This window comes from Paroedura picta, chromosome 17, assembly GCF_049243985.1.
Source record: "Paroedura picta isolate Pp20150507F chromosome 17, Ppicta_v3.0, whole genome shotgun sequence".
NCBI lineage: Eukaryota > Metazoa > Chordata > Lepidosauria > Squamata > Gekkonidae > Paroedura > Paroedura picta.
Window position 1 is genome coordinate 16,328,640 of NC_135385.1, and position 16,796 is coordinate 16,345,435.

Genomic DNA, 16,796 nt, shown 5'->3' on the forward strand with positions numbered 1-16,796 from the left:
GCGGTTCACAATAAAATATAAAATCACGGTAAAATCAATAAAAAGATGGCATTCTAAAGCAGAGGATTCCACATTTTAATGGGCCTCTCTGGTATCGAAAAAAATATATAATTTTCTAAACTAGCCAAACAGGGGGGAAAGCATGAAGAGAAGAGTATGTTCAAGGAAATACTGAGAGTCAGCTGAAAAGGGGGTAAAAGAGCAGCCGAGAGTAATTTCAAGAGTCAGTTGAAAGAGGAAAGACATTTAGAAGAAGAGCTGGAGGAGATCAGGGCCCTGATGGAATTTGAGTAGTTCTGCAGGGCCTGCAAAAGGGAGCTCCTGTTGAGGCCAATCTGAACCACCACTTCCCACTGGCCCCCCAAGCCTCCCTCCAACAATCATTACAGATCCGCCCAGACCGCCGGGCCTCAGTGTGAGTTAATCAATGCGCTTAGTAGTCTACGGTTCTACAATGTTTATTACGACCATTTTGTTGCCATTGTTACTGTGGTTAGCACATCACTATAACTGAGTTAACTGTGCTATTCCCGTTTGACGTAAACTGCCCTGAGCCTTCGAGGAGGGCGGTATATAAATTAAATAAATAAAAATAAACAATAGTTTCTTTGGCATGGAACACATGTTATTGGGAATGGCTATTTTGGTACAGCCCTGATTTGGATGGTTCAAGCTAGACCGAGCTCATCAAATCTCAGAAGCTAAGTAGGGTCAGATGGGAGACCACCAAATGTCCACGGTTGCTGTGCAGAGGTAGGCAATGGCAAACCACCTCTGAATGTATCCTTAGGGGTGGCCATGGACTACAATTCCCATAGCATGCTGGCAGGGGCTCATGGGAATTTTAGTCCATGGAAATATGGAGAGTCAGAGTTGGGCCACCCTTGGCATCTATGGGGTTATCACATGTCAACTGCAACTCTCTAGAGAGCCAGTTTGGTGTAGTGGTTAGGAGTGTGGACTTCTAATCTGCCGGGTTCGGTTCTGCACTCCCTCACATGCAGCCAGCTGGGTGACCTGGGGCTCGCCACAGCACTGATAAAGCTGTTCTGACCGAGCAGGAATATCAGGGCTCTCTCAGCCTCACCCACCCCACAGGGTGTCTGTTGTGGGGAGAGGAAAGGGAAGGCGACTGTAAGCTGCTTTGAGCCTCCTTTGAGTAGAGAAAAGCGGCATATAAGAACCAACTCTTCTTCTTCTATCAACACCATTTTGGCACAAGTAATTGGCTGTATTTCCAGTGGCATGTGGCTAAACTGACTGGATTTTGTATTTATTTGACTAGACGCTGAGGTTCCACATCTCCTGCCTTCTGGCCTTTGGGTCCCAGTTTGTGGAACCAGAATGTTTCACTCAGGGTACACCGACCTACTCATTTAGTTGACTATCTCATGTATCTGACAGGGTGGGATTGATATCACAAAAACTTATGCCACAATCTGCCCCTGAATGCCTACAATTTGTGTATTTCTCCCAGTGAGACCATTTGTAGCTCAGTATGCTGTCTGAAGCTGGGAAAACAGCATGGGGGGTGGGGTTTGCTCACACACACACTCCAACTCTCTCAGAGCAAGAAAACATGTCACAGACCCCCTAGCATCATGTTCCACCTGACCCTGAGAATTACCTACTGAAAGACAACTTTACTGTGTTATAAAACAAAGCAGTACCTTCACACAACATCCATTCAAATAGTGAGATTCAAGAATGCAAGAATCTGGGCTAACCAGTGGCTTGGCAAACGGAACAAACAAATTGACTGATCTGTTTTACATCATGCGTTTTCCCAAACAAAAGGCAAAGACCAATTCCGAGCAGCCAGCTGAAGAGGCCTTGTGCTCTCTTTCCCCCTTCGCCTGCAGAGTGCTTGGCCTGAGGATAAAACAAACTTCCGAAATAACCAAGTATTGGACAGCACCCCTCAAGGGGACTTCTGTGTTCAGATGCAATATATCTTGAAGCACCAGATACCAGGGACAAACAAGAAAGGGTAGCTAGTTTCTTCTTGGCTTTTTTTTGAATGAGCGTCTATGAAACAGCTAACCAATCGCTGTTGAGGGCACAGGGCTCATACAGACGAACCTTTGGTCTGCTAAATCAGTGGTCCCCAACCTTTTTATCACCGGGAACTGGTCAACGCTTGACCGGTCCCGGGGGGGGGGTAGTCTTTTGCCGAGGGACATCTCTGCTGCTTGAGCCCCTGCTCCACTTGCTTCCCCGCCGGTGCCCCTGACTTCCCGCTGCCCACTGGGGGGCGCTGCCAGCAGTATCTGCGCAGTGCCACGCCGAGGGGGAGCCCCAGCCGTGGCGGCCACTGGAGAGCACCCAAGGTGAGCTGGCGGCAGAGTGGCAGGGCAGCCCCCGAGGCGGCAGCCGGGGAGGAGGACGAAGAGGAGCTGCAGCCCGGTACTGACTGAACCACGGACCGGTCCCGGTCCATGGACCGGGGGTTGGGGACAGCTGCATGTTTTTGATTTTTTTTTTTAATGCAAGGGCTTTAGTCGAGCCATTTTGTGGGCATTTACTTTGATGGGTTCAGGTTTATAGATATTTTCTGCATGGGCACATGGAGAAAGCAGACATTACTCTGAAGCCAAAATGAGCCAGCCAGACTTTGACATACATAGAGTCTGACAATCTGATGTTTCGGGCCCTGCAGAAATTCTTGTTCCCACGTGTTCATAAGCAGCACGCTCACTGCGTGCGGCTTCTTTTCCGAAGGGGGGAGCAGGGCAGCGGCTCGCCTGGATCCTTGTAGGAACATGGGAAGCCATCTCTTGCTCTTGTTATTCCTGACAGAGTAGTAGAGAAGATCTGCTAAGGATTGTGCTGATATAAAGGTAGAGATATCCCCTGTGCAAGCACCGGGTCATGTCTGACCCTTGGGGTGACGCCCTCCAGCGTTTTCATGGCAGACTCAATACGGGGTGGTTTGCCAGTGCCTTCCCCAGTCATGACTGTTTACCCCCCAGCTTGCTGGGTCCTCATTTTACCAACCTCGGAAGGAGGGAAGGCTGAATCAACCTTGAGCCGGCCGCTGGGATCGAACTCCCAGCCTCATGGGCAGAGCTTTCAGACTGCATGTCTGCTGCCTTACCACCCTGCGCCACAAGAGGCTCTTGTGCTGATATAGATGATGACAAACCTTGCCCAGAAAGAGCTTCCACAGTATTAAAAGAAAGAGTCGGGAAAACTGACCCAAGGTAGAGAAGCAGAAAATGGCACATAAGCAGAAAATGGTGGGCAACAGATTCATGCCTTGTTAGACTGGCTGGAAATGAAACCCTACCCACCAACTAGGAGAAGGGCAGCAAGGACAGAACAAAATGTCTCCATCTACAGGGGCAGCAAACCTCTGGGTCCCTGTGCCGGGAGGCCTCTGCCTCTAGATCTTGCTTGTTTGGCTTTGCAGGGCCACTGGTTGGCTGCTGTATGAAGCACTATGGCAGACCAGATGGACCAAGAGTCTGACCCAGCAGGCTCTACATGGTCTTGTACGAAGGAAAGGGAGGAAAGGAGCAAGAAAGGACTTTGTTGCTTCCTGTTGCGTTTTATAGCTGCCTCCCTGGGCTGCTTCCGCCCAAAGCTGCCAACTTCCCTTTGCCTCTAGTTCCCTACTGGCTGTCAGGGAGAGAAGGAGGCTAACAGGGCTTCCAGACAGGGTTGTCAGTTCTGGGTGGGAAAATACCTGGAGATTTCCTTCGGCAGATGGCAGAGTTCGGGGAGGGAGCTCACCATAGGCGTCCACCCTCTTCTCTTCAGGGGAACTGAGTTCTTCTGTCCTCTGGAGATCAGCTGTAATACTGGGGGATGTCCAGGCCCCATCTGGTGGCTGAAAACCCTATTGCTGAGCCTCTCTGGGGTGTGTTTCAAGAGGGAAGAATCAAATTGCTCCAGTGGGTGAGGGGAGGTAGAGGTGAGGACAAGACAGTGTGAGTGGCGGAGGTTTCCCCTGCGAGCCACGGAGAAAAGCCACTGCCTATCCTTGCCCCTTCACAGCTCTTACTCAGTTGAGCAGCTCCAGCCTGTGGCGTTCCACAACAACGGGAAAATCAACAATCCCCAACTGGGTATGACAGATTCAGAAAGCTCCCTATTGGCTCCTCCCTGTAGTGCTGCCCCTGCAGCTTGTCTCTGCACCCAGGGGTGGGATGGAGGCTGAAAGAGGCGGCCAGCATCTCTCCCCATTGGGAAGGGTGCTGGCTGGCTCCTTCCCCTAGTGCTGGGGCTGCAGGGTGCAGAGACACTTCTCCCTGTACACCTTCCAGTCACTAGATTTTGGAAGAAAGTAACAAACCCTTGTTTGTGCAGGAACCTTTTAAGGAAAGGACCCTGGAAATGCTTCTGGCAGTTCTACTTCCGTGGATTTGTTTTTGTTATTTGCTGTTTATTTTTCAGAACTGCTGAGCCCCTGCATGGTCGGTGGAAGGGACACAAGTGTAATTCCCCATTTGGCCAAGGAAGCCTGCCTTGGTCCGGCCACACATTCCCAGCCTAACGAACCCCACGGGGGATTTGTGAGAATAAAATAGAGGATAATGTTAGCCAGTTTGGATCCCCATTAGGGACAAAGGCAGCGTATAAATGAAGAGAATTATTTAAAAGGTATGGCACCTCCGGTTTAGTAGGCAGGATGTGAATATTTGAAAGCAAAAAAAAAAACACACTATTTTGAAACAAAATAGCTGCAGCTGCTTTTTCATAAGATTCTTCTTTATTTTAAAGGGTGCCCAAAAGGAAGCCTGGGGCCAATTTTCAGACTGGTCACCCTGATCCTGGGAGCTCACAGGAAGCAGCAGCCCTAGTGCAACTGGGGTGAACGCAGAGCTCTGAAATGTTGCCAGGCCTGTACAAATGCTGTGCATTGTGAGCAGAGAGGAAAAAAGCCAGCCACCCATGCAAAATTAGCCTGACTGGCCAGCTGAGAACTGACAGTGGTGTCAACTAGAAAGGCAGCTGAGGCAGCAGACGCTGGGAGATCTGAATACGAAAAGAAATGGGGAGGGGAGAAATGGGACCGTACACACTGACATATACATTCGCCAGGGGGGAAAATAAAAGGGGGGGTGTGTGGTGGCGGTGGGAGGACTGTCAATTTGTGAACCGAACAAAGGAGCAAACATCAGCTCCGGCAGACTATATATAGATACGTCCAGGGAGTACCTGCTTGAGAATTTAGGGGACACAGATTTCCAATGGGCTTCATGCTACTCGTGGTTTTGCAAAGGGAACTTGGAAGGCTCGTAACCCTAGTCAAAAGCACTCATGTGCCAGCTGGCTGTGGGCAGATGGCACAGCATAGCTCACCAGGGCAAAAATGTAGGCTATTTCCTTTTCTCCTTTGGCAACACTGCAGGTGAATCCAGAAGAGACGGCTAACTTAGCTTCATTTCCTGGAACGCTGCTCTGGTTACATCCTCCTGCCCACCTGATATTTGTAAAGCATTCTGGCTGCATTACTTTGATCCTCGTAGGACATACATTTAACCCGTTCTGGCTGCAAAACGCAAACTGGGTCCCTACTGAAGATTTATTGCCCGGTTGGTTTTGTAAAAAACGGCATGCCATCTTTGTTCCCATCTAGACCTCAGAGGCAGCTCTTGTTAAATTAAATCATTATTAAAAAAATTAAGTTAAGCAATCGTATCATTAATATTAACTGGCCGTCTTTCTCTCCAAACATTCCTCCCAAATATGACGTCTGGGCTTCTTTCTCCACTCTCTTTAAAGCTCCCATCAGAAAAATCGGCTTGAGAAATAGCAGGCAGCTGGTAAGAATTACAGATGGGGAAGAAAGGGCCTTCACCTCCCCTGGGCTACAGACTGAAGCAAAACTCCACAGATGCTGTCTCTTTGCTGCCTTGGTTCTGAGAAGACTGGCGAGATGAGATCAAATGGGCCTTTCCTCAACCCAGAGATCATGGCTGTTTTTAAAACTGTTGCTGGCCTGGTGTAAATGGCCCCAATCCAGAGAAAACCCTAGAATCATAGAATAGAATCATAGAATCCTAGAGTTGGAAGGGACCTCCTGGGTCATCTAGTCCAACCCCCTGCACTATGCAGGACACTCACAACCCTCTCGCTCATCCACTGTCACCTGCCACCCCCTTGAGCCTTCACAGAATCAGCCTCTCCGTCAGATGGCTCTCCAGCCTCTGTTTAATAATTTCCAAAGATGGAGAACCCACCACCTCCCGAGGAAGCCCGTTCCACTGAGAAACCGCTCTGACTGTCAGGAACTTCTTCCGGATATTTAGATGGAATTTCTTTTGAATTAATTTCATCCCATTCGTTCTAGTCTGTCCCTCTGGGGCAAGAGAGAACAATTCTGCTCCATCCTCCATATGGCAAATCCTTGAAAATGGTTATCAGATCCCCACTCAGTCGTCTCCTCTCCAGGCTAAACAGACCAAGCTCCCCCAACCTTTCTTCATACGTCTTGGTCTCCAAACCCCTCGCCATCTTTGTTGCCCTCCTCTGGACACGCTCCAGTTGTCAACCCTGGTGGGTTCTTTTCCCAAATGGGAATGGGAATGGGAATGAAGGAACGGATAGAGTTAGCAATGTTTGCAACTAGGCTACACCAGAGTGAAGGAGTTCCGATGCCCATTCAGAGTAGGGGGTATTTCTAGTAGAGATAATGTTCAGTGAAAATAGGCGTCTATTTTACAGTTAACACAATGGGGGAAAAGCGAAGCCACTCTTGGGGAAAGTAATGGCTCATCACTTAATGTACCTTTAAAGATCAAATTAAATCCTCATTGAATGGTGAGCCATTACTTCCCCCAGGAGTGGCTTCCCTTCCTTTTTTGTTATATTAACTCTTAATTAGACACCTATCTTCAATTTATGAATAATGCAGATAGGGTAATGGAACTGTCACCAGCCTCTCTATGAAATGTTAATGACTTTTTTCAAGCTCCCTGCTTTAATATAGCTGGGCTGAAATCAAATCAATCATACAATTTTTTTTTTTATAAAGCATCCTCCTAATTTGTGAGACCAAAGTTTCAAGATATCTTCAAAGCTACATTTTTGTAAGTTTAGTTCTGTCTTTGGGGAGGAGGCTGTTTTCCTTTCCTAAGCTAGATCAAAAACAGAAAGGAACGGACAACACGCCCTGCAGCATCTTTTTTTCATGACAGGAGCTGTTTCTGTGTGCATGTAGATGGTATCAAGTCTACAAAGCATATGCACCTTACCTGGAAGCATACTTGCAAAAGTGGGCAAAAATCACTCTAAGCTAGCAATCTCATACACAGCAAATGCCAAGTAAATCCATACAAATTCTGAAATCTAGCAATTTCCTCTCCCCTCAGTGGAAGGAATTGGGAATGTGACCTAGTTGAGAATATCATATCCAGCTACATCTTATGTACCTTCAAGGGAAAAGTGTCCATAATTGTATGGTAGTCACAGAAATATGTCAGTCACCTAACAGAAGATACCTTGAACAATAGGGTCTGTTCCGCATGACTTAAATGTAGCCAAAGTCTTAGGTTTCGTAAATGCTATTAATTCAACGTTCCGCATGACGTCGTAAACAAACTGCAAAACTCCCGCCGAACTCCAGCAACAATCGGGATTTTATAGCGCTTGGGGAGAAATCCAGAAAAGTGGATTCCCCCTGAAAAAAACGCTACACTTCTGAGCACAAGCCGCAACACGTCAGCAAAAGACATGTGCGTTCTCAAAATAGCGGTAGAAAGAATGTCCCTCCCTCGATCTCGCCCCCGAGCTTCCGGAGACGCGATCGCCATTTCCCCCCCCTTAAACCGGCGAAAGCAACGAATAAGCGAGGCTTCTCCCACTGAAGTCCCTCCACAGAAGTGCTTAACAGTAAAACAAAGCTCCCTTCTGCAATTGTCTTTAAAGTTCCCAAGCACACTGCCCGTGATTTCGGCCACAAATCGCGCCTGTGTGTGTGGGGGGGGTTTACTTGAAGATTGTGGAAACGATTAAGCACCAGCTCCTACGCCAGCAAAAAAAATCTTTCTGAGACAATGACTGAACAAATATTCGTTGCAACTGGTGTGTTTGGGTTTTTAAAAAACAGTTTTTAAAGAGGAAGGGGCTTTTTGTGAGCACTAACACAACAGTTCATTGGCTGTTCTGTTTGACTGACGGCCGGGGGTGGGAAGAAGCGCGGAAAAATATCGCTTCCTTTGTTGCGATTCCAGCGAGACCGGAAACCTATGGGGAATGAATAGACCGCTACTGGAACTTCAATATTCCACTTGAATTGAAGGTATGCGGAATGACGAAATTCCACTATTAAATATAGCGTTTCTGCATACTGCAAACATTTAGCAACATTGGTCGTTGTGCGGAATGGCCCTAGGTTTGTGCAGCATAAATGAGTGCACCAAACTGCCTATAAAGGTTGATCTTTCATATCACCTACCACATGATCCTTTTGACTGAAGATGCAAGAAGATGCAACCTGGGATCTTCTGCATGCAAAGCAGGGGTTCTGCCAATGAATAATGGCCCCTCCCCTAGGTACAGGTTTCTAAGGGTTCGTATGAGCCCCAATAAGAGTCGCTGTTCTACTGCCACTGGTCTCCCCTTTTCCTGCAGCATGTAGGAAAAGCTGCTCCAAATTAGTCACATGACTTCCTAGAAAATAATCATAGTAATTTTGCACCATGCCATTACAAGTCCCACCGAAAGGTTTGCCATGGTTCAGTTAAACGTTAGACAGCTAAGAGCCAGAAGGCAAGAATACCTGCACAAAGGACAGCTGAGACAAGGATTCACTTTGGACTTCCCCTCAAAACTCCCAGACCTACCCTATCACCACATTAAAATAAATCACATGACTTTACAGGTTGACCACGCCCGAGGAATTGTGTCTCCACTTTGTCTCCTGCCTCTCAGAAGTCTTTTGTCCATGATTAAAGTTCAGATGACCCCATGTATAAAACAGGTTTATGTGCAAAAAGTGAGAAGTTTTCCCCCCCATAGCAACATATACAAAAATTCACAAGTAAATTCCACACATATCACGTGTGATCACTAACATGAAGAGTAAGAATGTTGATGTTTGATCAAAGAGCTCACTTCAACTGTCGTACTAGAACAGCAAAACAGCAGGGGGGAGAAAAAGCATCGATAGCTGTTTTAAAACACTTTGGAGGAACAATTTCCTACCAATGTAGCCCCCAAAGGAAAGTTTTCAGACTACTGCCCTAGTAAACACGGTGAGCTCATAAGCATAAATATATTCATAATAACAGCAGGCAATTTAAAATCCCCCTGTCCTTCAGAATAATGAAATGTTTAGCGCTCTCCAGTCCAATTTTGGTGCAAATTAATCTAGGACAAATTGACTTGAATCTAGGTAGCTATCAAATTAGCATGCATGTCAGAGATGCTTTGTCACACATGAATAATAAAAGGAAATAAAAAATGGACAATCTTGTTACATTTCTATCTACATTTGGAGGAAAGGGGGAGGGAGAAAGGGAAAGACAGAATGAATTTGTAGCCATACTCACTGGTCCTTTAGCCAATCCTTCACAAAAGGGATCTCAAAGAATTCGACAAACGGTTCATCTTTCCTTTTTGGGTTACGACTGAAATTTCGCCGTACATTAAAAGGAGATAGAGTTTAAAATGTACATTCAGCATTTAAGTTTCAATATGCATAAACGAAAAATGCATTGTTAGGACTGTTTAACTGACTTACTTGTACAACCACTCAGTCAGGAAATCAAGGGCGATAAATTTTGTTCTTTTTCTCTAAAAGAGAAGGGGATAATAAGTAAGAGACAAATTGCTCGGGATAGCTGGGTTAATCTATATCAGCAAGACAAAAAGAGCTTCAGTCTGATAATAGCTTACAGCTATTAGACAGTACTAAACCATGATTAAGTAGGCTGAACTCTTTATTCAGTCCCTGTTCAGGATTCTTTGTGCTTTCTGTATTTATACCGAAATGAACAAGGTGCCTGATGGTATCACTCCTTCTCTTACATCTGGATATGTCTCTGGCTTTGGTGTCTGCCCCCCTCCATCCCCTCCCCCCATGTGAGGACTGGGGCCGCAGCCATGGCGCTACCTCACTGGTTTCACCAGCTGAGCCCGATTCTCCACATTGCCTTAGAAGTGCACTCGCCCCATAAGTGTTTGGGGGTTCTCTTGCATTAGGGCCCAACCCTGGGGGCCTCACTATTATCGTAAGCTTCTGCAAGTGCTCCTAGAGATTTTCTCTTCCAGAAGGAGGCTCAGAGCGGCTTCCAGTCGCCTTCCTTTTCCTCTCCCCACAACAGACACCCTGTGAGGTGGGTGAGGCTGAGAGAGCCCTGATATTACTGAAGAAGAAGAAGAGTTGGTTCTTATATGCCGCTTTTCTCTACCTGAAGAGGCTTTTCTCTACCTCAAAGTAGCTTACAACCTTTCGTCTCCCCACAACAGACACCCTGTGAGGTGGGTGAGGCTGAGAGAGCCCTGAGATTACTGAAGAAGAAGAAGAGTTTTCTCTACCCGGAGTCTCAAAGGCCCATTATGCATGGAGTGGAAGGTCCGCTTTTAGGGTGGCTAAAGGTAAAGGTAAAGGTATCCCCTGTGCAAGCACTGGGTCATGTCTGACCCTTGGGGTGATGCCCTCCAGCGTTTTCATGGCAGACTCAATACGGGGTGGTTTGCCAGTGCCTTCCCCAGTCATTCCCGTTTACCCCCCAGCAAGCTGGGTACTCATTTGACCGACCTCGGAAGGATGGAAGGCTGAGTCAACCTTGAGCCGGCTGCTGGGATCGAACTCCCAGCCTCATGGGCAGAGCTTCAGACTGCACGTCGACTGCCTTACCACTCTATGCCACAAGAGGCTCTTTTAGGGTGGCTAAAATCACCAATTATGCACGCTGCAGGTGGCAACTGGGCGCAGAGTCAACATATGCCACCGAAAAAGCTGCGTTAGCGAGATGCGGAAGAAAGTGGAGCTTCCCGGGACCAGGGCGCAACCAGAAGCGGCTCCAGAGTAACCACGTGCATAATTGGATACTCTGGGTTTTGCCGCCATTGTGTTCCGTCCTGTGCGTAAGCGGTTTGCTTTGCTTCTTCCTCCTCCGCATTCTCCTTGCCGCCGTTTCAACGGCCATGCATAATAGGCCAAAGTGGCTTACAGTCGCCTTCCCTTTCCTCTCCCCACAACAGACACCCTGTGAGGTGGGTGAGGCTGAGAGAGCCCTGATATCACTGCTCGGTCAGAACAGCTTTCTCAGTGCTGTAGCAAGCCCAAGGTCACCCAGCTAGCTGCAAATGGAGGAGGAGCAGGGAATTAGAGGTCCACGCTCCTAACCACTACACCAAGACCAACAAAGATTTATGTATGGTGTAACTGTTTCAAATCCAGACCTACAAATCTGCCCTATAAAGGCCTTTGATTGCATCTGATATAAGCTATTCAAACGGATCCAGAAGCTCAGAACAAGAGTAAGTAACATGAACTATTACTGTGTCCTTTTCTGCATCTCTCCAGAAGGTGATTCCCCAAATGACTGCAACAATAACTGAGAAAGGGAAGAGGCTGAAGAGCTATCAACCAGTACAGGCCCCTGTGTATCCTATACGCTTCATAAAAGAGTGGTAACTAGAACCCAGGTCTCCTCAGTCTAAAGCCAGCACTCTGCTGACTATACCACACTGGATTTATCTTGGGTGTAATTCCAGTAAAAACAGGGATAGTCTACCCTAAGAATTAAATGGGCTTTATGTTGCTTTAGGTTCTGGCAAAGTTTCTAAGTAGGGGGAAAATAAGCCTGGCTTTGGCACAGCTGTCTTGCACTGAGCAAACCCGGATATACACAGGAAACCACAGGACAATATGTATTGTTAGACAACAGATGGGTTTCACGTTATTTTTCACAATGCAAATAATTTTGATTTTTTTACATTTGTCCAATGCCCTGAGAGACAACAGTGTGCACAATTATGTGATCTTGATGAATTGCTCTTAAAAAGAAATGTCACTAAAAGTTACAGCCTTGTTTTCCTCCCCATAACAAACGAAACCTTCAGATTATTTAGAAGATATTGCACAAGCAGTAGGGGCCAAGCATATGGCTCACACCTCAATGTGGAACAGGCCTGCTGCCTCCCCCCCCCCTTTCGTGTCATATTCCATACACTCAGCTCATTCAATGATGCCACAGAAAAGGCGGTGGGCAGAGACAGAATCAATCTGAGACAGAACCAAATGTATTAAACCTATTTCAAGCCCATCCAATACAAACTCAAATTTGATGGCATGCAGGTTTTCTGCACCCTAGATGAGGAGGGGGCTGTTGAGAGAGGGGCCACGACTCTCTGATAGAGTGCATGCCTGGCACACATCAAGCCCAAGGTACAATTCCCAGTATCTCCTAAGCTAAGCTAACAGGTGATGGAAAGACAGGGAGAGGTTGTGGTTCAGTTATAGAGCATCTGCTTGGCACGCAAAAATCCCCAGGTCCAATCCCCGCTAAGGTCCAGGAAGTAGCTGATGGGCAACTGCTGCCAGCCAGAGGACACAATATTGACCTTGGTAGACGAGTGGTCTAATACAGCAGGGGTAGTCAACCTGTGGTCCTCCAGATGTTCATGGACTACAATTCCCATGAGCCCCTGCCAGCGTTTGCTGGCAGGGGCTCATGGGAATTGTAGTCCATGAACATCTGGAGGACTACAGGTTGACTACCCCTGTGCTCAGGATTGATTTCTGCTCAAGACCTTGAACAGCTGCTGGCCATTAAAGTAGACAAGGCTGAGCTAAAGGATCAGGGATCTGATAAGACTGTTTCCTTTCCCCACCCCACCCCTTTTCTTGCAATGATGTCAAAGGATGTCTCTCACAATGACCATTCTCCTGTAAAAGTCCCACCTACCCTGATATGGGTTCTTGCCAGTTCTGCCTTCAGTAGGGAGAGACAAATGCAATGTCTTTCTCCATCTTGCCTAAAGGTCAACAGTTCTTGCTGAGTTCTCGGGCTGCTCACTACAGGAGACTGGCTTATCCGTCCTGCCGTTCACTTAAGGTTGCCTTCCAGAGTCTCTGCAGAGCATGACTGCTTATGATGCCCTCTAGTCTTAGGGCATATCTGCAAGGGGTGCTTAGGTGGCGGAGGGAGGGCTCAGATGTGAGTCTAGAAGGGAATGGCAACCAAAATTACCCATCTACACAGAATAAATAGCACACTGGCCCCCACCTGTTAGAATGAGCTTCCTGAAGAGATCAGAGCCCTGCCCAAACTCCCACAATTCTGCAGGGCCTGCAAAAGGGAGCTCTTTCACCAGGCATTCACTTGAGGCCGGCCAACTCGGGACATCTGCTGGTCCCCCCCCCCCCATGACTGAACAATTTGATCTCTCCAGGGGTACACCAGAGTTGTTATTCATGTTGTGTTGTGAATTGTTACCTGAAATATTGTTGTGATGTTCTATGAAATTTATGCAACGTTCTAGATTTGTCATAAAGTTCTATGTAATTTTGTGCAGTGTTCCACGTAAACCGCCCAGAGCCGTAGGGAAGGGCAGTATAAAAATCGAAATAAACAAACAAACAAACCATAGTAAATAAACAGATTTATACATAAAACAATAACATTTTAATGGAATGTACGGAACATACAGAGCTGTGGCACTGGGTCGCTGTAGTACTCATTAAACTGCAGGTGTCACTTTGAAATGCATTTCAAATACAAAATGCTCCTTAACATTCTTGTAATTACTGCTAAGGAATATTATTTTTAAGAGGAAGGAGGGGAAGATGAACATGCCATTAATAACTACGTCTTAACTATGATAAGCCAGTGAGAAAACAACAGGCGAAACAAAAAAGCAAGGGAAAGAAATACAATAGCAATGAAGACTTAATAAGGTTTGTGTCTAAGAAACCCATCATCAAACCTACGGGGATCCGCAATTTCAACTTTCTAATGAAGTACGCTGAAAAAACAGTGCAGCTGCATTTGCCCTTCTCAAAAGGCTTAATTGGCCAAGATCCAGGTGAAGTCAGAAACCAACATTCAGCTTTTCCTTAGAGCGGGGGTCGTCAACCCCCGGGCAACGGCCCGGTATCAGGCTGCAAAGGCCTCGGTAACGGGCTGCTGGCGGCCACGTCTGCCTCTCCCGCCCCCCCGCAGCTTCGCTCTCAGCCCGGCTACCTTCTTGCTGCGAGAGGGGGGGGGAGAGGCAGGTGCGGCCACCAGCATGCTGGCGGACATAAACGTGCATGTGCAGAGCTGCCGTGTGTGTGCACTAGCGCCCCCTGGTGGTGAAAATGTGCATGTATGGCATCTCCGCACATGCGTGTTTTCACTACCAAGGGGCGCTAATGCGCATGTGCGGTGCCCGGGCCACCAGCACTTCCCCACCCCCCGGAGGCGGTCCTCAACCATAAAAAGGTTGGGGACCGTTGCCTTAGAGCAGGGGTAGTCAAACTGCGGCCCTCCAGATGTCCATGGACTACAATTCCCAGGAGCCCCCTGCCAGCAAATGCTGGCAGGGGCTTCTGGGAATTGTGGTCCATGGACATCTGGAGGGCCGCAGTTTGACTACCCCTGCCTTAGAGGGCTTTAACATTACGGAATGACCACTGGACACTCACCAAGAAGGGTCCTTCTCCTCTGAGGTTAAGGAGGACATCTTGGTGGGTGATTTGCACCATGTTCTCAGGCAGCAGGTACAAACTTTCTTCCACTTTCTATCTTCTGTGGTGGCCACCACCGATCTCTCAGTCTTGATACTCTTACAGCTAAACATTCACTACAACCATGCTAACTGGTATAAACCGGTTAATATATAAGGATTAAACTTAACTTTAGCCAGATACTTCTGCAGCGTCTGCAGGCACTCTTAACTTGGGGTTCTGAGCAGCCTGCTCTTTGGCTAGGCTTGAGCTGGGCAGGCAGGGCAGGCTGTGGTGTTTCTGACTGATAGTCCTGAGCAGCCTGCTCTTACAATTCCTCCTGTTGAGGTTCTTCTGCCTGTCTCATATCCCCACGGCTCAGTTCACCTTGACTCATGACGCTCTTCCCATTTGAGGCTCACCTGATTCCTACCTTACTTTCCTTTAGTTGCCAAGATAAAACTCTGCTTTCTGCCCAGGCCTTTAATTAATCTCTTTTTCTGGTTTTACCATTTTCTCCAGGCCTGAAGAGTGTGTTCTATAGGCTGGATGTGCATGTCATGTGATACTTTTTTAATGCTCTGGCCAGTTTCAATAGCTGAGTTTGTTTTCAATGGCCTTGCTTTATTTTTTAAAGGCTGTGTTTCAATGGCTTTATTGTTTTAACTGTAAACTGTCTCGAGCAGGTCTCCAGAGAGGCAACAGATAAACTTTCTAAATAAATAAATAACACAATAATGAAAAACATTGTCAGGGACATTCCTCCCTTTGAAGGCTTCATTCACTGTGAGGGTGACACCGCTGACAGGTGTTGGAACGGGTCAGGGCAGAGATAAAAGCAGAAGGGAATCTGGAAACTGGAGGAAGTGGCAGACAGAGCGCTTGGGAAACAAAGGTGAGTGAGAAGGTAAAATATTTCTTGGAGGAGACAACAGGGATGCACTGGGAAGAAGTAAGGAGCAAAGAGGAGAATGAAGACCGTCCTTGTGAGGCCTCATAAAAGACAAGGCAGCTGCTTTTCCAAAAGGCACAGGGGCATTAGAATGGGGAATGTGTAAACCTTGTAAACACACAAAAAGCATTCCAAGAGGAGCTGAACAGGCTGGTGCATCTGGGTGCACTAGCTCCCTAGGGCCGGCTCTGCCCCAGTTACATAAAATGTACACTTCGGAGCCTCTCCTCTGGCTTACAACATATTACATTTTTTTGGTTCATTTTTCCGATAGATAATTGCCAAGCTGAAGATTAGTTGAGAAATAACAGCTAAAAAACTAATAAAGGTAAAGGTAAAGGTAAAGGTAAAGGTAAAGGTAAAGGTAAAGGTAAAGGTAAAGGTAAAGGTAAAGGTATCCCCTGTGCAAGCACCGAGTCATGTCTGACCCTTGGGGTGACGCCCTCCAGCGTTTTCATGGCAGACTCAATACGGGGTGGTTTGCTAGTACCTTCCCCCCCCCAAAGAAAAAAAATTAATAACTGACCTCAAAACATTTTTCCTTCTTAGCCTGATGCAACAATTCTGTCATCCCTGGAAGGAGCACTGGAAAGATAAAGTCTTCTAAAAACTCTCTTGGAGAACCTGTGCAACGAAGAAACAAACCATTTTTGTTGGCTGTGACAGTTATGATCGATGATGAACACGTGCAATTCCCAATTTAAGCTGATTCAGGATGTAGAACATATAGATATTTATTTGAGCTCATAAATCCCTCTCCTCCTAACCTGGAAAGCCTGATCCAGAAGCTAAGCAGAGTGAACCCTAGGCAGAGTCTGCACTTACTTTGTGTATTCCATTGTCAATCCTGTTGAATTCAGATCGATTTGAACTCGGGTCTTCCTCTCCCCCCCCCCATTGAAACAGGAAACTGTTCTGCACGTGGTTAGGGTAGTTCAGAAGGGGGGGGGAGCCAAGCCTCTTTCTTTCTGTTCTTGAAGTGGGGGGGAGAGGAGCCAAGCAGGGAGCCTCTTTCTTTTCTTGGAGGGGGGAGAGGATCAAAGAAGGCAAAGAAGGGAGAAAAAAAATCCAAGACTGACAGAAGTTGAGAGAAATTAGGGGCTTCTCCTTTAAGGCAAGCTTGTCACATGGCCACCTTTGGCCAATCATGGCGTCTTTACCACAAAGGTTCGAAACAGTCTGCTTTCCCAATCCGAATCTTGAAAAATTCAGCATTAAAAGCACTCTAAGATATCG

General features: G+C 47.1%; 1 protein-coding gene across 1 annotated transcript in view; it reads right to left on the bottom strand.

The window, feature by feature from the left end:
* The window catches only part of LOC143827245 (IQ domain-containing protein K-like), a 52,777-nt gene that overhangs the window by 25,447 nt on the left and 10,534 nt on the right, over positions 1-16,796 (bottom strand). Inside the window, exons 4-6 of the mRNA XM_077316685.1 lie at positions 16,087-16,184; positions 9,692-9,744; positions 9,501-9,578 (exon numbers count right to left, since the gene is read on the bottom strand). Coding sequence (XP_077172800.1) covers positions 9,501-9,578; positions 9,692-9,744; positions 16,087-16,184 — 229 coding nt within the window. The remainder of the gene's footprint in view (positions 1-9,500; positions 9,579-9,691; positions 9,745-16,086; positions 16,185-16,796) is intronic.